Here is a 21194-nt window from a genome sequence, read left to right as displayed (position 1 = left end):
TATAAACATTTTTAGTTTTCTAGACAAAAAGAAGAAGCTTTTTACAAGTTTTACCTTAAAACTGCCACCAATTTACCACATTCAAACGGCAAAGGACAGCATGTGACATAAAGAGTTTACTCTACACTCAATATGAAGACGCTCTGAACCATTCATCCAAATTTGGATTATTTCCAAAAACAGTTCAAAACCCTTTACTTGAATGGGTGGACACTAGACTAACCATGACATGACTACTGTCATAAAACCCTAACCAAACTGTCATAAACTATTACGTGACTACTGTCATAAAACCCTAACCAAACTGTCATAAACTATTACATGACAACTGTCATAAAACCCTAACCAAACTGGCATAAACCATGACATGACAACTGTCATAAACATTAAGGAGTCTTTGTCAATGTATACAACAATAAGGAGTCATTCAGTAAATTATGACACTTTAATGCAAGGTTAGCAATATTTCAAATATTTGTGTTTTGACCACTTGATATTACTCAAGCCCACAATCTCTTGTCAGCCACCTGTGTATGGGGTTTACTACGTCAGCTGATGTTTGGGGCATTAGGTCTCCTGCATTAGAAACTGGGTTAGCAACCTGACCGAGTATATTGAGTGTGCAGGTGTCTATAATTACAGCATAGACACCTGCAAGTTACTCATAGAGGTTAACGGAAGTCAAAGAAAGCTAAATATCTCTGGCCATGAACTGACACTATAAAGCACCTTTGAGATAAGCGTGCTCCAAACATAATGGTATACACTTTACTTGCTGTGAATAGCTGCCAGCCATGTTGCCCTTGTTAAATTTGAAAACATTGTCCCACTGGTTCCAAATATTCCCATCTCTTGCACTTTCCTCTCTGAATGCAAGCAGCGTTAAGTACCTGACCTTCTCCCTGGTCATCATGACATCATGACTTTGCGTAAACATTAAGCCAAGCGTGTTATCTGTACGCATTTTAAGCTATCCGCGTGTATGTCTATGCTGTGTACAGCGTACATAAACATACACGCCACTTCGAACTTCTGCTAAGGTAATAAGATAAGGTTAAGGTTAATGGAGGCCAAACGGTATTAATAAAGACGCTAAAAAGCAACTATGCGTCTTGATAACACGCCAATAATGGCACACGAATTGGCGTGTCATACATACGCCAAATTAATGAGATCAGTCTGCCCTGGTAGAAAATTGCCGCTTTCACTCATGTGTTCTAAAATGGGTAAAGTTAGTTAGCTAGTTTAGTTAAGTTAGCCTTGACAACAGGGTTGCTAGCTCCGTGATTTGGAAAACATGCTTACCGAGGTGGCCTGCGGTGGCCCTGAGGCTGTCGCTGTCGCTGTTGAATAAGTTTGTACAGCCACCGGGATGGCTCTGCCGATGTTCTCGGCTAACGCTGATTCGTTAGACATTTCGCTGTGTGACAATGGCCAACCGTACCGTGCCTTGTCGGGGGCGGGCGGGGATGCTAGCTAGCCTTAATGCAAGCGAACGTGACAGACCAGTCAAAGTGAGCCCCCCCCCCCCTCTTGGCTGGCTATAGTGACTATAATTCCCACACCATTCATAAAAGTGACACTAAAATCTCAAAGTACTCTTCAAATACAGTTTTCCCCAACTGTGTTTATTATTTTAGGTAGTTATTTTCACGGTTATCCAAGTTCAAGAGTCCATATCTCCCAATGAGAGGATTTTTATTCGTTATTTGACACTATAAACATACACTGACCACCTCAAGGTTTTATTTTGGTACTTCCGGTTACCGGCATTTAATTTGCATATTAGCTAAATATTTAGTTTCACCCGAAACATTTAGATTTAACATTTAGATTTAGATTTAGATTTAACATTTAGATTTAGATTTAATATTTAGACTTAACATTTAGATTTAGATTTAACATTTAGATTTAGATTTAATATTTAGACTTAACATTTAGATTTAGATTTAACATTTAGATTTAACATTTAGATTTAGATTTAATATTTAGATTTAACATTTAGATTTAGATTTAATATTTAGATTTAACATTTAGATTTAGATTTAATATTTAGATTTAACATTTAGATTTAGATTTAGATTTAACATTTAGATTTAGATTTAATATTTGGATTTAACATTTAGATTTAGATTAACATTTACATTTAGATTTAACATTTAGATTTAGATTTAGCATATAGATTTAACATTTAGATTTAGATTTAATATTTGGATTTAACATTTAGATTTAGATTTAACATTTAGATTTAGATTTAACATTTAGATTTAGATTTAGCATATAGATTTAACATTTAACATTTAGGTGTAACATTTAATATTTGGATTTAACTATTTAAGATATTTCCAAGTTGACAAATATTGTTGTAAATGTGGAAGAAAGTGACCCTCAAAATTTCATACCAGTTTTTTAAACATTATTTAAAGCTAAATGTGACAAAATGTTGCTGTTATTTTCAGCACGAGCCGCTTTACAAACGGCGCCCCATAGTTATGAACCTGAAAATGAGCAGAATATGGGCGCTTTAAAAATGACTGCTTCTGTAATTGTATATTTGATAATAAATGTCTTGAAACTTTGATTGATTGGTTGATGGATTGATTAATGTCCAGCAGTTGCCTGAACACTGAGCAGCACAAACACTAAGACCATCTGCTGTCTCTCCTGTTGCTCTTCTTGTTTGGCTTCCTTTTAACATCCATACTTGTCTATACCTCCAATTCAATTCAATTTTCAATTCAATTTTATTTATAGTATCAATTCATAACAAGAGTTATCTCAAGACACTTTACAGATAGACCACACTCCAGAATTTACAAGGACCCAACAGTTCTAATAGTTTCTCCACACTCCTACACTGTCTTTTCTTTTTTTGTTTCCCTGCTTTATTCTGCTAACCTGTGGCCTCTTTCGGTTGAGTTAAATGTTGTCCTGTACGTCTTTATAAAGATTGTGTTTTATCTCCTGTTTATGTGTCCGCGTCTGTCTGAAAAATGACTACATTTATCCACACATGACTCATCTTTTATGCTATCGAAGAACTCAGGCTCTTTAAAAGACTTACACAGCTTGGAAAAAAACATCTACTTAGTTCTGTGGGCCATTATCAGTGACTGAAAACCCAGAGGCTGAAAAATGGAACGTACCGCACATCTCTGCCTTTGTATTACCTAGTGCTCATTGCAACCAGACAAAGCCATCAAGCTTTATGAGCCTCTGAGGGCTGCTGCTGACACTAATTCATGAAGGCAAGCTATCAAGTGCACACACACAAGCTATCTTCATTGTTTCCATGAATATCTGAACAGGCCCTTCCACTAGCTAATGTCTCCCATGAGAACAGCCTGTAGAATCTAGACTTGCAGCCGATATGTCTGTATTATGAAGGAAGGGCGAAGGAAATGTGATAATCCTGTTCATAATGCAGGGAGAAATGGGCAGAGACATTTTCATTCTGGAGCACTGCATTTATGGATTTTCACTTTACGTTGGAACTTTGACTTTGATCGATGGGTGATTTTAAGGGAGGGAGATGAAGAAATAGCACCTTTTTAGATTGTGAGGACAATGAATAGACTTGATAGATGTCATGATATGTCAAGTGTGCATGCTGTGGAGGGTTAATTATTTACTGTAGAATGCTTTATTTAAGGCAAAGTTGCAGAGACACCATTCAGATTTTTGGAGGCACTGGTGTAAAACTAGGGTTTACTACAACATGGGTTTTATTTTTGTTGCTTTGGCCATTCATTTTCATCAGTTATGATAACATTACACTCATCAAATATTTTTTTAAATCTCAGAAAGTCCCACTACTCTGTGTGACAGCCTTATACAAAATAGGTTTTGGTCTAATTTATTTTTTTCTGAACACTGTACGGGGTGATTGTAATCTTTATAACGCTCTATATTAATTTGATTAAGGCTTACAGTCACGCGTATTAAGAGGAAGGCTGCTTTGAATGACAGGTGGTGGCCATCACAGACTATCGGGTTTATTCGGCCTGCCTCAGCTCCGTCAACGCTCCGCCTCTTTGTTCATTTTTGGATTAGCCAAGAGTTATTCATCAACAGGCACTGCCAAGTTGGTGATGGCCGGAGCCACCAAGATTGTATTAGAGCTTTCTGATCTGAGGCAGGACATCAGCAGGAGGTCAGTGACTTCCAAAAGATGAGTATTATCAAACTGATCCCTATGTTTCTAGTCTGCCATCTCTATGGTTAAGGTTTGGTTAGGTTAAGGCAACCAAAACTACTTGGTTGGGTCAGGGAACTTGTGTCACACACTTTGTTGTCAGTGCCCCCTGATAAGGACAGACTCTTTCTGTTAGATATATATGTTTTTGAGGCCATGTCTCTGATGAACAGCTGACTACTGACCCACAATGTCAGGTTCAATTCTGGCCAATAACCCAGTAACACGGTCTCTACAGCACCTGTTTACTGGTTCCACTATTATTCCATTTATTTAGTATTTATTCATCATTCTCATTCTCATATCTCACTTATTATCCATTATTTATTCATCATTCTCATTTCCTATTTCAGAACTGTTCACAATGTTCATACTGTTCATATTGTAATATAATAACTTAATACTATTTATCCCAGTATCCTTTGCACTATGTTCCACATTTAAATAATTTGTATTGGTCTCTTCATTGCACTCATCTCTCTACATTGTTTCTGTTTAGAGTATGTATATATTAGTGTGTCTATATTAGTGTGTATATATTGTTTGTTGGGTTGTTTGTTTTGAATGTGTAAGCACATTGTGAGCAACTATGCTCCAAAGGAAAATTCCTTGTATGTGTCTTCATACCTGGTCAATAAAGCTGATTCTGATCTGATTCTGATTCTGATTCTGATTCTAAACAATTATAAAAAATTAAGTTTGCAAAGGCAGCTGTGGCTCAGTGGTAGAGTGGTTGCTTGCCAATCAGAAGGTTGGTGGTTTGATCCCTGATGCCGGGCCTTTGGACTTTAAATGTGTGTGTGAGTGTTTATCTGATGAGCAGGTGGCACCTTGTACAGCAGCCTTGTGTGTGTATGAATGGTTCCATGAATAAGAGCTTTGAGTAGTATTTAACACTAGAACAGTCCATTTACATATTCAGCCTCTATAGGAATGTAATGATATATACATAGTGATTTAGGTTTTATGTCTGTAAGTACTGTTCCTCACCAGCATGATAGGTGAGTGTATTCTGTCTGCTCTCCTTTGCTGTCTCGATTAGAGTCCTTTTATTCATCAGCCAGCGAGGTACATGCTGTGTGTCTGTCTTTTTAACACAGGCTCATGCTGTGTTGTTTCTTGCTGCATTCTCTCTGGTTCATTCTCTTTATGCATCGTCATCTGTTCTTTTAAAAATTTCATATGTGTGCATGCTGCTGAGAAAGTAAACATAACACCCACAGCTACACACGCTCACTCACAGACACACAAGTTCACTCGATCAATACAGTCATAACAACAACTGATACAGAAACAAAACTTTCCAACATCCATAAATCATTTAGCTGCAGCCTTCAAACTCATTCCAACATAATAATACCTGCAGCGGCTGAGCAGTTCATCCAACACAATGTGGTGAGTCAGAGCTTGAGTCAGACACCGGAGTCTTAAATATCATTGGCCAATAGGTGATTTTTAAAAGAAATTAAGTGTGCAGAAATGTCTGAGAATGGCAGACCAGTATCTTTACAATGGTTATAAAATGACTAATAAATCACTAGTTCTGAAGGGGACTTGCTAGACATTACCTCTGTAAACTGCTTCTGAGACAGTTTGCAGAGAATAATGACTGTCTACCCTCTTCCTTGTTAGAGGATACTTCCTGTTCAGGGGCCGTTTCATAATCAAGTCTAATAAAGAACACTTTAGCCAGAAAAATGTCTGTGTGCAGACTTTGTTTTAATGTGTATTCATCATAAGGGACAATGTATGATGCATTACCTTCTCCCAAAATCTTGCCAATGGGTAGAAAAAGGCCCAGGCTATGACTGTTGTTTAAACATACTGTGTTCTTGTAGGGGAATATACTCTAATATATCTCCCGTTCAGATTCAATCAGTGTTAGGCGAAGTAGGTGTAATCAACACCAGAAACATACATACATCTTCCTAACTGGCTTCCTTCCTAACTGAAATGATTAAGGAGCATGTTTTGGTATGACTGCACTAAAGTTACAGAGAAGACATTTGTCATGAAGGCATTACTCAGGTCTACTGAATTGACCAAGGCAGAGGAGTGTGGTTGGAGAGTTTGGCTCAAACTGGTGGAGTCTGAGGACCAATGATTTCTCTTGGGAGATAGTTAAATTTAAACCTACAAAGTTCAGTTCAATAGACAGAGCTTAAAGTGAGCTTAATCAATATTTTCAGAATAGCAGTGTATTAAATGACAATGTGAAAACAAGGTGACAAAATGAAAAGGTGTCGCTTGTAGTGATGAACCTACAGAGAATTTTCACCTAAATTTGCAGCTGCTCTCAGCTTTCCGGAGCTTTATAGCAAGTTTCAGCTCACTGTGTAGCTGTCTCACAACTTGACTGTTTTAGTTCACTCTCACCACTCTCACAGCGTTGTTTTTCACAGCAGGGAGGTGTTTTCAGTGACAATGCTCTAAAAATCCACTGGGCACCACCCTGTTTAGCACTAAACAGCAGACAGACTCAGTGAAAATGAGACACACATAGTGAACATAGTGGAACATTTAACAGCTGAAGAACTACAGTAGATATTTCCCTCAGGCGTTGGTAGAGACCAAAAACAGAGCCAAAAGAGAGTTAACCATTCATCAAGTGGACACATACACAATTCCAAATGAAGGCTAATGGTGCTCTGTAACTGCTGGAAATACAGTATGTTGCTAACAAGTTATTATTATTAATAGATAGAATTTTAGTGTTGTGTCCCTCCATGGACAGATCACCTTTACTCTATCTCCACTCTGTTTTGTCTTCTCCTCCAAATCTCTTCATTATTTTGCTTCTGAATCACTCCCCACCTCCATCCATCCCTTCCTATCTCCTGTTTTTCTGTCATTCTTCCTTTATAAAGTCATTCTATTCAACCATCCCGTTTCCTTCTGTTTATTCATCCTCATCCAGCCATCCCACTTTCTCCAGCTTCATCCACCCTTTTCTGTCACCAGTCTTTCCTCCTCCCCTCTAACATCCTTATGCCTATTCATGAGTTCAGCATTCCTCACAGTGGGGCACAGTACTAAGAGAAAGTAACAAGGAACATTGAGGCTCTCCACAAGCTTTAAGCTCTTTAGTGGAGGCCGTCTATCAGCCTGACAGACTATCACCCTGATGTAGCACATACACAACTACACGTCCACAGAGGCCTTCTGTGTAGCACGCATATATGTTGTTTGTGTTCCCACAAGAGATTCAACTCACAAACTGTAGACGTATACTCTATTCACACAATGTCTTGTGTGAAGGAGGAAAGGAAAAGTATTACAAAGTATTTGTAAGTGTGTGTGTGTGGGTGTGTGTGTGTGTGTGTGTGTGTGTGTGTGTTAAGGCACAACAGCAGCTCTCTGAATGCATTAAGATCATCCATTGACATTGAGCAGAGGCCATGAAGCTAAATGGTTCCTCGGTAAGTGGTTTAGAGAGAGCGACACATGAGAGCTTTATGGGACATATGAGCACACACACACACACACACACACACACACACACACACACACACACACACACTTTTAAGTTGGCTTCAAGATTAATTGCAGAAGAGTAAAATTATGGATTTTTAACAATAAGACTGTCAACAATAAAAGATCAGTAAAATCACTTCATAACACTTTGTTTTTTTATTGTTTTTAATATTATTTCCATACTTATGTACTTATGTAAGTGATTTATTGTTACTTTGCCGCAGGTGGCCAAAATTACCATAGTTCAATACCATTGATTGGATGTTGGTGTTGCTGACTCAGTGAAAACTGAAGTAAACTTTTTTTTTTCCTACCACAGGTCGCAAGTTTGTCATCGCCAATGCGAGAGTGGAGAACTGCGCCATCATCTTCTGCAATGATGGCTTCTGCCACATGTGTGGTTACTCACGTGCTGAGATCATGCAGAAGCCATGCACGTGTAACTTCCTCTATGGGCCTGACACCAAGCGACTGGCCATATCCCAGATGGCGCAAGCCCTGCTGGGATCGGAGGAGAGGAAAGTGGAGATCAACCTTTACCGCAAAGATGGTAGGAAAAAAACTCCAGTGTGTCAGAGAATTTTGAGAGCTGTTTGTGTGGATGTAGGAGAGAGCGTGTGTGTGGACCTGTTTTTTGCCTTTTGATTTGTACATGAGATGAATATGGAGGTGATCCTTTGGTGTGTAAAGATTGCATGAGACTATTTATATTTTGGAAGGAAAGTGTATGTATTATTTTTAGGGCTGTCAAAATGAAAGTGATAATAACGAGTTAGCGCAAATTCCTTTTAATGCCACTCATTTTTCTGACATGCGCGGATGTTGTGATTTGGGCCTCGGTCTGCTGCTCCGTAGTTTGGGAAATGAGGAAGTGATTAAAGAAATCGTAAAGTGCTCTGATGTGATGAATGTGTTCCTGGAGGCCGTCACCTATCACCAAGCACGCAATGAGGAAAACGGAAGAGCTGGGCAATAATATCAATATTATATCTATATCATGATATGAGACTAGATATTGTCTTAAATTTTGGATATTGTAATATCATAATATGGCATAAGTGTTGTTTTTTCCTGGTTTTACAGGCTGAATTACAGTAAAGTGATGTCATTTTCTGATCTTACCAGACTGGTAAATAATATATTATTTGCCTTTACCCACTTAGTGATTATATGCACATTACTGATGATTATTTATCAAAAATCTCATTCTGTAAAGATTTTGTGAAAGCACCAATAGTCGACATTACAACATTGTTGCGGTATTGTTATTGAGGTATTTGTTAAAAAATATCGCGATATTTGATTTTCTCCATATGGCCCAACCCTAGAAGACGGTATCTGCCATGGATGTGGTGTACGCTCTGAATAGGCAGGGCTGTCTGAAATACCACTTAAGCATTAAAGACATGAAAAATATCCCTTTTCAAAGTACACATAAAGAACATATAAAAATTTGCAATTAATTTGTAATTAACTGCAAGTTAACTGTGGACAATCATGCGCTTAATTGCAAGTTAACTGTGGACAATCATGCGATTAATTTAGATTAAATATTTGAATCGATTGACAGCCCTAGCTATTTTACATAAAAGTTAGAGGTGACAAAAAGTGAGGCAGTGTGTGTACACTTTGTGTTCGGAAAAGGAAGTGGTAGACGGCTTCAATAAGTTGGGAGAGTATATGCCATGTTAGTTGCTCCGTTTGGGTGAATTTGCATTTTTCAGGATGGAACAAAAGTGCTTGTGTGTGTATCTATTTAAGTTTTCTTGTAATGTTTTTTTTTAGTTTCTGTGCTGCATACAGAACATCTGGCAACCACCAGCTCATGTTTAAGTCTGCTCCTGTGTGTGTGTGTGTGTGTGTGTGTGTGTGTGTGTGTGTGTGAGACCTCACAACTGTTTACTGATAAGTCCATGTTGTATTTTGTTTTAGTGCCAATTTTCTTGTTGTGATGAGCATGGAGGTGCAGACATTGCAGTGTGGTATTTGTGCTGTGGCCAGATTGTATTTACAAAAGACTACTCTATAACTGTGCATAGATTACAACTGAGTACCTTAAAAAACAACTGAATCAACGTCTACTAGGGCTGTTGGAACAAATTCCGAAAGTCAAATATAATTAGAATAGTAAAAAAAATCAATACTATTTGAATGCTGAAAATTACTATACGAATTTGATTTTAAAAAATATATATAAATATGTTGGCTAACGTTAGCTAACATCCCTTTTCTCTCCTTGGCCTACCCGCATGTGAAAAAACAAAATGCTGGTCATATCACATCTGATGAACAGTGAGTTACCAGGAGTGAGAAAGGCATTGTGAGGTGTTAAGATAACGGAGATAACGTTACGTACACAGTAACGTTAGTAGAGGGGGGAAAGACAGACTGCGGCTAAAGATTGGAAGGACGGGAAATGGTCTTAACATCAACATGCACTGAGCCAAAAATGCTTATGTTATCATTAGTTAGCTCGTTCTGGTTTACGAACTAGATCATCATGGCTGCAAGTTATATTAACTTAGCTGGGAGCTTTATGGAGACAGCTAAAGTTTATGTTAGCTGTTCTACAGCTGTCAGAGTTAGCTTAACTGGGAGTTTCATGGAGACAGCTAAAGTTAATGTTAGCTGTTCTACAGCTGTCAGAGTTAGCTTAGCTGGGAGTTTCATGGAGACAGCTAAAGTTAATGTTAGCTGCCCTACAGCTGTCAGAGTTCAGTGTTTCCCCTACCATTGTTTTGTTCAAAGCGCTGCAACAGCTCAATCATGTCACAGGGCTGCCAACTCTCACGCATTGGCCGTGAGACACACGCATTTGACTGGTTTCACACGCTCACACGCCACACCCCCGATTTCTCACGCTGAAGTGTCAACCCGGTCGGTCAAATTTCTGAAAGATGAGTTTATCTATGTTTTTACCTGTTGAGCCACTTGTGATCGACTAGTTGTGCTTTCAGAGACTGTGAGGGGGTTCAAGAGCGCTCCCTGTCTGTGGAATTTTCAAATTGTCGCAAAATGAGAACATTTTTTTCACGAGCCATCCCAGGTGCCTTTCCCCGGCTTCAGGTATGCGCTCTGAGTATTACAGACCCGTCCGGCGCTTCAGGTATGAGCTCTGATTATCACAGACCGTCCGTCGCTTCATGTCCACTCTCTCTGTAAAGATGGAGGTGAGCAGCGCGGCTGGTAGGCTAGTGTAGCAACTTCAGTTCATTGTAGTGGACTCGCTCTGCTGGGGGCTGTGAGGCGTTGCATCCATGCGTAGACCTCCGATAAAGAGCCGCGTACGGACACCTCTAAACTCTGTCAGAGACCAGAGACCCAAATGGGCCTCTGCGTCTGTCAGACGGTCTGAATGAGATCCATCATATCAGCGGAGGAATGACATGCACAGCAGACTATATTACAACTCTCCACATCTCGGACACAGAGATGGGAGGAGTTATGTGCACAAAGTTGTAAATATGAGCAGAAATCTGGTGAAACACACCTGAGCTATACTAGCCTATATATACTATAATATATATATATATATATATATATATATATATATATATATACGATACTGCAACGTTGGGCCATGTGCATCTCTAACCTCTGCATCTCTAAATGTAACTGTAAATAATTAATTTGATGTTTTTTAAAATGAACAAATAGTCTTTATTTTCACAAAAAAGTAAAAACAGTAAGTGGGGCCAGAGGATGACAGCCAAACATTACTGAACATTGGCACAAAGGTTAAAGGATTAGAACTTATGTAACTTAGTGGTTCTCATTCTTTAGAATTTCAGTGGTCTAAGTTGATCCCTCAACATTAATTTAACTTTGGGTCCCTGGTCCCTACACCAGGGACCCCTGGACCTGTTCCCCACAGACCCAAATCTTCTCAGCTGTTGCTGACATATGCTACTGTCTCTTCATGTGGTTCATTATGTTTGGCACATTGTGTGGGTCAGTTCTTATATCATAAGAAGTTAATAATGTAAATGCTGAATGCCCTAAAACCTGTTGATACAACAACACAAAGGCTCCTAACCCTACAGTTTTGCACATATCATGTAAGACTTGATTTCTCCATTTTTTTTTGCAAAAAAACTCTCCAGAAAGTGCCATTTAATGGTTTATTTTTCAAATTTTTTTCCTGGGGGGGCATACCCCCAGACCCCCCTAGGGAGTCCCCCATCCACCCACATATACCAAATCCCAATTTAAACCCTAAAGGATAAAGACCAAAAGAAATTGCTTTGTACGCGGCAAAATATGGGTCGGCCCCCCTCAAATCTCACTCCAAGGTTTTTGGAAAAGTTGGCAGCCCTGATGTCATTGGCGTTACCACTTAACGTTACCTACTTACTCCTCTTCATCCCCTACTGGACACAGGGCTGCAATCACTCCATTTATTCCTTGGCATCATGCTGCACATCTTCCTGTGACAGCTGCATCTTGTCTGGCAGCTCCTCCAGCTTTTAGAACCACCACCTAGCAGGGCCGATTCTAGCCCAAAAAGGGCCAACTTCTTCTAAAGAGGACAGCGCCATTGTTGCCAATTTGGCCTTTGTTTGTGGTGTGACTACTTCACCTCTAGTCTCTGATCTTTTCAGATTATTTTACATTAAAAGGTTGACGATTGTTCACATAATCATTTTCAGAACATTCAAAACTGTTACTGTGTTATTTCTTTTTCAAAAGGCAGCAATCAATAACACCTTAAAATAGACTTAGACTTAGACTTCTCTTTATTGATCCTTTTGGGATGACTCCCGCAAGGAAATTGAAAGTTGTAGTGCTCATGTGATTTTTGTGAATGATAATTGGGAAACCGTGATTCTTCTTCTTCTGACTATAATCGTACCAACAAAATTTATAACTGTTACATCCCTAGTGGACAGAACGTGTACGACAACCACATGCTTGTAGTTGCATTGACAATGCATACGCCTGAGTAGTGTAGTACGTATTAATAACAGGCTGCACTTGAGAGTTAAATATAAGAACAGTATTTGAATATTTAAAAAAATAACAAATGAAATGTGGATGGTTTTATAGAGGAAGATTGACAGCTCTAACATTGGATAAAAGGCATGACAAAGTTAAAAACACAACAGCAGTTTTGTACAATTTTATGAAATAGTAGCGATTTCAATAGACCTGACCCGCATCAACCTTAATGGAAGGCTGCACTTTAGTGGAAAGTAAATAGGGAAAGCCCTTGGATGATTCTATGAAATGGCAGGAGAGTATATACAGTATGTCTACACACATGCCACCTGGACCAGGACGGCAGTCATGATAGACGGCTGCCATGGTGATAAAGTCAGCAACTCCCTGGGCTATGACCAAAGCATCTGCTGGACATTTTCCACCTGTAGACAGAGAGAAAGAGGGAAGAGAGAGAAAGAGATAGAGAGAGAGACTAATGAAGGGGAGGGAGGAAAAAAGGGCTTGGAACAAGCGGTTCAGTAAAAAGAGGGCAAGATGACTAGGCAGGATAAGTGAGGCAAAACCAGTGGGTGAGAGGTGGGAGAGTGAGAGAGAGATAGAAACAGTGACAATCAGACAGTGTGTTTCTTATGTAATCTGAAAGTGCTGTTCGTGGGGAGAGAAAGCAATTAAAAGAGAGAGGGAGAAACAGAGAGATGGCGCCAGCTGTCTCCTCTCTAGTGATACTTCTGAGCAGTGCTTTGCCAATTCAGTCCTCCCCTCTGCACATTTTACTTTCCACTGTTTATACTGTAGATATGGAGACACACACACACACACACACACACACACACACACACACACATACACACGCACACACACACACATACACACACACACACCAGCAATCAGATATACAAAAGTACCTCGTAAAAAGCTACAGCCCTGTATATAGATGTACAGAGGTGTAGTCATTTCTGTCGCACCATGCAAACAACACCTACTGTAGTTAAAGGCTTTGGTAGCTAGAACATTTCATGCCTGCGGTCTTGTTTAAGTGCGGCCTTGTAGTCATAAAGCTGCAGTAGCTTGAATGTGCCTCCATTTTAGCCAAAAGAGAAATGAACATATTAACAAAAAGGTTCCAGCACTGTAGTTTTAGGAAGGAAATGATTCATGTGAAACAGAATTATTGGAGGTAAAACATTTTTGTACATAGCATTGGTGCAGTAGAGGTTGAAGCTCAGGCCACAACATTGTAGTAAAAGTATAAATTAAGTCCAGTGTAGCATAGAAAATGCATGTTAACAAGTCATTTTATCAGGACCCTTTTAAAGGAATATATAACTTGTATTGATTGAGCAGTATTTTATTTATTCATGCACATAACATGGATATAGGACGTAGGGGTGCTGATGGGTTGCACCACCTGTGACAAAATCACACTTTATGTTTAGTGCACAAGTATTTACTTAGTTTTTTATATGTTTATTGTACGTATCAATCCATTAGCAGCAGTAACAAACTGCCAATCACGTCAGCTATAGTGTGCAGTTAAACTTTAAGAATTAAAGTGATGGTTGCAGGACTCCAGGCTAACTTTTTTCACTAGGAGCACAGTGGCCTCCAACTTAAAATTTTAGGGGCGCAACCAGAAAATGTAGGGGCCCACACCTTGAATCAACAAACTAACCAAATATTCACATTCCTACTAATTTCTACTGTATTACTAATAAACACTTTGATAAAAGATGCAGAAATTACAATGTTCTGTTTCAAATTCAGTGTTGTGTTTCATTTGGCACTTTTGAAATGCAACAAAGAAGGTTAACCGACCATCGCTGTCATGACAGTACAAATATTAAAACATTTTTTTACCAGGTCTAGTCTCCCGTCTACAATTACAATGGATTCAACTTCAAATTCAACATGCGTTGTTTAGGCTACCCTTAGGGTTGGGTACCTTTCGCATCTGAACCAATTTCGGTTCAGGTACCCAACCGTACTTTTTTTCAGTACTTTATTATTTTTACAACTGAAATTATTGGTTTGTATTTAATAAATACAAACCAATTATTGGTATTATGCTGTAAAAAATAATTCCAAACTTAATACCATATTTCCTTAGAACATGACGCTATTTTAATAGAATATTTTACACTCTAAAGAAATTAAACAAAACTAAAACCCCTCCCTCTCTCCTCCCAAACCTGTCCCTACAACCTATTCAAATGAATCATTATTATATCATTTTTATTTTCATCATATTTTAATCAAAAACAATGGTCGCAGTCTGGAGCCCTGGGTTGTTGAGCATGATTCGGTGTAAATGGAGGCTTGCGCTGGTCTCAAAATGTCCTATTTATTGTCCATTGAAAGAATCCTCCCTGTGTCTTCTACATACTGACATTATGGAGGTCTCTGTTAGCAAGCATTGTAAATGTAAGGACGTCATGAGTGCTGCTGAGACGATGGACAAGTGTTAAACACTGCCCCCACGCCTCAGGAATATCCTTCTCTATGAATGTGGAGTTGTGTTGTTACGTTGCCATGGAGTTTTTTAGAGAGTCCATCATCATGTTGTTATAGTAACCGAGAGGCACTCTTATGATTAAATGGAAAAATGTCCATTTTGGCTCTCCTCTTCCACTTGACAAATCTGTTTCTATAAGTTTGTACTAGGGCTGCACAATTTGAAGAAAAAAGTCATATTGCTATTTACAATATTGTGATTGAGATTACGATATGAGTTTAGTTGCTTGATTATCAAGGGAAATGCACAAAATACTAACATTTTGAATTGCAGTATGCATTTCTCAACTTAAACATACAAAGTAGAAGGAAAAAAGAAATGCATAAACAAAATGTGCAATGCTTTTAAATAACTTAATATTTTACAAAATGAAATAATAAAAAGACAATCTTTTTTAACGGCTCAATTGCTCAACAGTACAAATTAAATACAACAATAAATAAGAAAAATACTACTTTTTGAATGCCTTTACAAACATTTAAGATGGGTGTTAAAAACAAAATTAGTTGCAAATTTAACTTGTACAACAAGTCTGCATGCGCCGAAACCCTCTGCACTTCTGATACTTACGTGACCATACACGACACACGCTACTGCCTCAACAGACTTCTTTTAAACTATAAATAATTCTTCTTCTTTTGTGGATATTATGACGTGATATTAACACTTAACACAGCCATAGGGAAGCGTAGTTCAGAGGGCAGATTCAACATAGAGAAGCACTAGGCAGGCATTAGTGAGTGTGGGAACGGCCGGTGCTGATGAGTGACGTCGGTGTCTTATTAATTTTTTTACCTAAAGCGTAGCGGCTGTGCGATGTAAAAGCGAGAGAAGAAAAAGAAAGAAAAGACAATGTAAAGTGAGTTAACAGTGAACGACAACACAACCGTTGTTGTGTTCGATGCTAACTTGTAGCCAGCAGTGAACCAACTTTAAATAGGTCCATTTTTACTGTTGGCATCTTGAAGGCTACTTGCCTTTCATTTAACAAATATGAGATAAATTAAGTATTTGTATTTAAGAGAACACCACCTATGAGACTGTTTTCCCAGTTCAGTGATTGGTCCCTGGTTCCAGGGTGGTGCCCCGTTTCGATTCGTTATCAATTTGATAAACTTATCAATTCACCTTTTTATAACTTTATTAATATTGACTCAATACTTTAATTGCAAATTGGTCGGTGCCTAAAACGTATTGAATTTGGTACCCAGCCTAACATCATGATTGTGAATAGATAAATTAACAAATGAATGAATTTGATTCATTGTGCAGCCCTAGTTTATGCTGTAGTCTAGCGCCTGTACCTAGGGATATATTTTAGCTGGTGAGTAAAGGATTTGGAGCTGTTATTGCAGATAATGTCTATCTATTGAAACAATTCACTCTGGGGCCCACTGCTATTGGTTTACATTGGACATCTATCTTTGTGCTGACCAAAAGATTTGTCACTTAAAAAAAATCCAAATTAATTTGTACTCAGTTAAAGAGAGTGAATGCGGGTGTTGATGGCGCAGTGGATGTGACCCGTACCTTTGGTGTTGGAGATCAGGGTTTGATTCCCACTGCGATCCATCAACCAACGTGTCCCTGAGCAGGACACTTAAACCCTAGTTGCTCCATAGGCGTGCAACCTCTGATATATAACAAACAAGTTGCTTTGGATAAAAGCGTCAGCTAAATGACATGTGATAAATATTCCCAGCAAGGGTGTTAGTTATCTATGTGTGTGTGCAGGTGTTACCCTGGCGACTTCTCCTTCTCAGTCATAGCCACACACACTCAAGCACACCAAGACAGAAACACAGGTCCTAGGTAACCCCAGCGGGCCACCTCTAAGCCATCAGAGACCTGCTGATCGAATGCTGTGGACAAGCCTCATCCATAATGCACACACGGAGGAAACACTATGCCGCCTCCTCTTACCCCCTATGCCTCCTTCCTCCCCTCCCTTGCTTCTCCTTCTTCTTGCAAAGGCGAAGAAAGTAAAAAAAAAAAAGAACAACTCCCTTGATCTAGAAAAGCTACCTATGCAATGAGTGTACAAGCATGTGTGTTTTCCTTGGAATGGTGGGACTGTGCAGCCATGACCCACACATGCATGCATATACAGAGAATGCAAGCATACGGCTAAACACATTACACACACACACACACACACACACATGCACATACACAGGCTTCATCTGAGCCCATTTATCTAGTGTCAAGCTTAGGCATGAGCCTTCACAAAGATGGATCTCCCTTCTCGCTCTCACGCTCAATTGTCAGACTCCAATTGCTCACCAGCTCAATCAATCATGCTCTCCAAGTAAACTGCAATAGGAAGAATCCACCGAGATGTAGAGGGTTTGGTATGGAATGGTCTTGGGTATTACCTACAAGTCTTTCAATCTCTTTACTGACTGAATGTCACAACTACGTTAGCCATCGGTTCACCGGGAAATATGATGGCGACTAGAGGAAAGGGGGAAAGGGGGCTCTCGGCTCTCGGCCTCACCATCTCCAGCTTCCCCTCCCTACCGTTTCATTGACACTCTAGTGTCAATTTTCTCACGACCTTTGTCTTTCTGTCTCTCTCTTCCCTGGTGGCTAACATTGCTCGTTATCAGCCTGTAACAGTGTCACAGAGTGGGTTCTAATAAAGGTTGTCTGCATCAAGGGCCTATGAACACAGCCATCATCAGCTAGATCAATTCAAGGATGTCACTGCTGTCGGCATCAAGCTGCTGGAGCAAGTCTTAATCCTAGTTCAAGATATGGCTGTTTGACAGTTCTCTTCAGTAACAGCACAGTTAAAGCAACACTAAAGCCCTTTTCCCGCTTCGGTACCCCCACAGGTTGGAAGCGGAGTTATCAATTACCGTTGTCGTAATGTCCCATTCGAACTACAGAGCCGCTACCTGATCCGGCAAACTCACATAATGTAAGGTACCGAAGCAGGAAATGTGCTTTAGTGTTGCTTTCAGACTTTGAATAAAGAAGGCTCCATTTATTTTATTTTCAGGATAAGGCAATCTCGTCAAACTGTGCTGTTTAAGTCCACAGAGTAATTTTTTTTCTAAATTCTTAAAAATGTCCAGTATTACTCCTTTCAAAGCAAAGTATGTCTCATCTTTAGCCAAGGGCTGGACGATATGTCCTAAGATCTAAATCATGATTAATTACGATTAATAAATGCTTATTTGTTTTTAGTTTTTTTGTCCCCACTGTACATATCCTCAACTATAATAAAAGAGTACATATCATATCTTTGTGTTTTTAACATTTTGGACATTTGAAATCAAAGCACATGTTGCCAGAAATGTAAGCGTCTTGTGGAAGAAGACATTAAAATTTAAATGTTTAATGTGTTTAAATGTAAAAAGCAAGTTTCCTAAATAATAAGTGTAAAAGAAATAAATAATAATGTCAAAAATAGAAAATAACCATATTGTCCAAACAAAATAGTACATTTTGAATTCCAGGAAACGTGTGTTTGTGTCTTGGAAGTGCTATTTAAGAGGACCGGTGTAAAACGTACTGAATTCAATTCAATTCAATTCAATTCAATTCAATTTTATTTATAGTATCAATTCATAACAAGAGTTATCTCAAGACACTTTACAGATAGACCACACTCCAGAATTTACAAGGACCCAACAGTTCTAGTAGTCTCCTCCAGAGCAGCAACAGTGCGACAGTGGCGAGGAAAAACTTTATTTTAGGCAGAAACCTCGGTCAGACCCAGGCTCTTGGTAGGCGGTGTCTGACGACCGGTTGGGGTTAGTGGAAATAACAAAAATAGAAAAAATAGTAGTTTGTAGCAGTTCTTTGTTGTAGTTCATGGCATAGCAGGGCACTGTGCAGCATTACAAGGCACAGCAGGATGTAGCTGGGCACCGCAGAGTGTAGCAGATGAACCTGGCACCGCAGAACGTGTAGCGGAACCATGGCGACAGCTGCTACCATGATTTTGGAGCATCCCTGATCCGAGGGAACATGCTGGGGAAAAAAGAACAGAATGACTCCCCAGAGCTAGGTTAGTAACACGCATTTCTGGGACATGGATGCACATAAATGAAAAAATAGGAATATAGAGGAGAAAGGAACTCAGTGTGTCAAAGGAAGTCCCCAGCTGTCTAAAACTATTACAGCAAAACCAAGAGAGACAGGGTAAAGAGAGGGGCCTGGTTGGGCTAGAACTCTCCCCAACCGGATCGGGCTGTATGCCAAGTCTCCCTTTAGTTTTATTATATGCTTGATTATATGATAGATAAATCTGACAACTATGACGAGAAGCAGGTGGGCCGGGTTAGGCGGACGCTGCAACTCCTCACTCCCTAACAATATTCAATTTTATGCCCTAACTATAAGCTTTATCAAAGCATAACCAAGAGAGACAGGGTAAAGAGAGGAGCCTGGTCAGGCTAGAACTCTCCCCAACTGGATCGGGCTGTATGCCAAGTCTCCCTTTAGTCTATTATATGCTTGATTATATGAAAGATAAATCAGACAACTATGACGAGAAGCAGGTGGGCCTGGTTAGGCGGACGCTGCAACTCCTACTGAAGTTTTCTTCTGTCAGCTAAACTTAACTGCTACAGCCGCGGTTATTTTTTTATTATTGTGCTTTTATTGTGTTATCTATTTATTTATTCTGTGTTATCTTTTTGTGCGGCACTTTGGAAACCTTGTGTTTGTTAAAATTGTGGTTAAATAAATAAAGTGGATTGGATTGGATTGAAATGAGCTTTCAATTTCAATCAATTACCACAGAATTTTTTTCTCTCTCTACCACCGCCAAAGAAGAAAAAACGACAGACACAGCATAGCTTAAAGATACAGGGTTGTGTCAGCTGTAGCCAGACACCATGGCCGCTGCCGGAGTCTGACATAACGGAGAAACAACAGTCACCAGTGTGGCAACATTTTGCCTTCCCGGTGAGTGAGTTATACAAACAACCCACGAAGGTCTCCATGGTGCCTTCGGTGCACTGCTTTCAACTAATGGTGCATTCAGTTTCACCTTGTAAACTCAAACTCTTGTACCCTGTCTTTTAGTGGCTCCTGTTGGGAAAAAAAATTAAATCGAATTGAACCGTGACCTTAAAATCAAAAGTCAAATCAAAATCGTGGACAGTCCTAACCTGCACTAGAAAACATTCTGCAGTTGTTTCCTTGGTTGAAAGTTGTGAGGATGGGAGCTTAACTCTCTTGCTACTGTGTCAGAGCTTCCTCACAAAAGCAAATAATTGGTTCATATTGATCAGAATAGGTATTAACTAATAAAAAAAGCCAAATCTATATTAACCTTTTTGATTCCATAATTTCCTGTGGCTTTTACAAAGTACTTTTTTCCCACTCTGTACCTCTTCATTGTAGCCATGACGACTGAAACTAATTGCTCTTCCCAGGTCTTGAGATAGCTGTGTCAAAAATGTACTGTTCTTTGTCTTAACTGTATAGTAATCAGCTCAATCCCTTTTTGGGTAGCATTCAAATTAGTGTGTGCTTGCACCTCATACAAGCCAAGTCAATTTCCTGAACAGCTGCTCTGTATGAATGTCAAAATATGTCTTGCATTTGCTTTGGACAAACAGTAAATCTCTAATGCAGAGTGGTTGCATTTTACTATAATTGTTATATATATAGTTTTGGAAATTACATGAATACTGTTTGGCTAATCACAGATTTTACTTTTACTACACTCAAGAAGTGTTTGTCCCATAAAATGTCCCTTTATGCCCCTGAATTATATTTTAGAACCATGTGGTTACAGGTGACCTGTTGCTCAGGCATAACAACATAAGCATTACAACACAACTTACTAGCAGTTTTTTACCATGAAACCTAGAAATCCTAAGGAATTATAAGCAGTTTTTCCAGCTTGTGTGACCGCGAGCTGATAACAGCCCCAGGCATTATGAAACGACTGTCTTGAGTGTGTGGTGGGTCATTGAGGACTAGCATGGTGTCTATCAGAGAATGTGAGTGTCCTAACTGCATGGTGCCACTCCACCGGCAATTTGATTTCACTCTGCAGCTCGGTCTGGAAACCTGCCCGTTTAATTCTCCTGCTTCAGTTCATAATTT

General features: G+C 39.3%; 1 protein-coding gene and 1 long non-coding RNA gene across 2 annotated transcripts in view; one reads left to right on the top strand and one right to left on the bottom strand.

Moving 5' to 3' along the window:
- The window catches only part of kcnh2b (potassium voltage-gated channel, subfamily H (eag-related), member 2b), a 374402-nt gene that overhangs the window by 22858 nt on the left and 330350 nt on the right, over positions 1 to 21194 (top strand). Inside the window, exon 2 of the mRNA XM_032503799.1 lies at positions 7989 to 8219. Coding sequence (XP_032359690.1) covers positions 7989 to 8219 — 231 coding nt within the window. The remainder of the gene's footprint in view (positions 1 to 7988; positions 8220 to 21194) is intronic.
- Positions 913 to 20011, bottom strand: LOC116672161 (uncharacterized). The gene is made up of 3 exons (XR_004327484.1): positions 20000 to 20011; positions 11160 to 11169; positions 913 to 1022 (listed from the first exon to the last, which is right to left on the bottom strand). It is a non-coding gene; the product is annotated as an uncharacterized LOC116672161 (long non-coding RNA).

The sequence above is a fragment of the Etheostoma spectabile genome, chromosome 22 (assembly GCF_008692095.1).
Source record: "Etheostoma spectabile isolate EspeVRDwgs_2016 chromosome 22, UIUC_Espe_1.0, whole genome shotgun sequence".
NCBI classification, from domain to species: Eukaryota; Metazoa; Chordata; class Actinopteri; order Perciformes; family Percidae; genus Etheostoma; species Etheostoma spectabile.
This window is presented reverse-complemented; position numbering and strand designations above follow the sequence as displayed.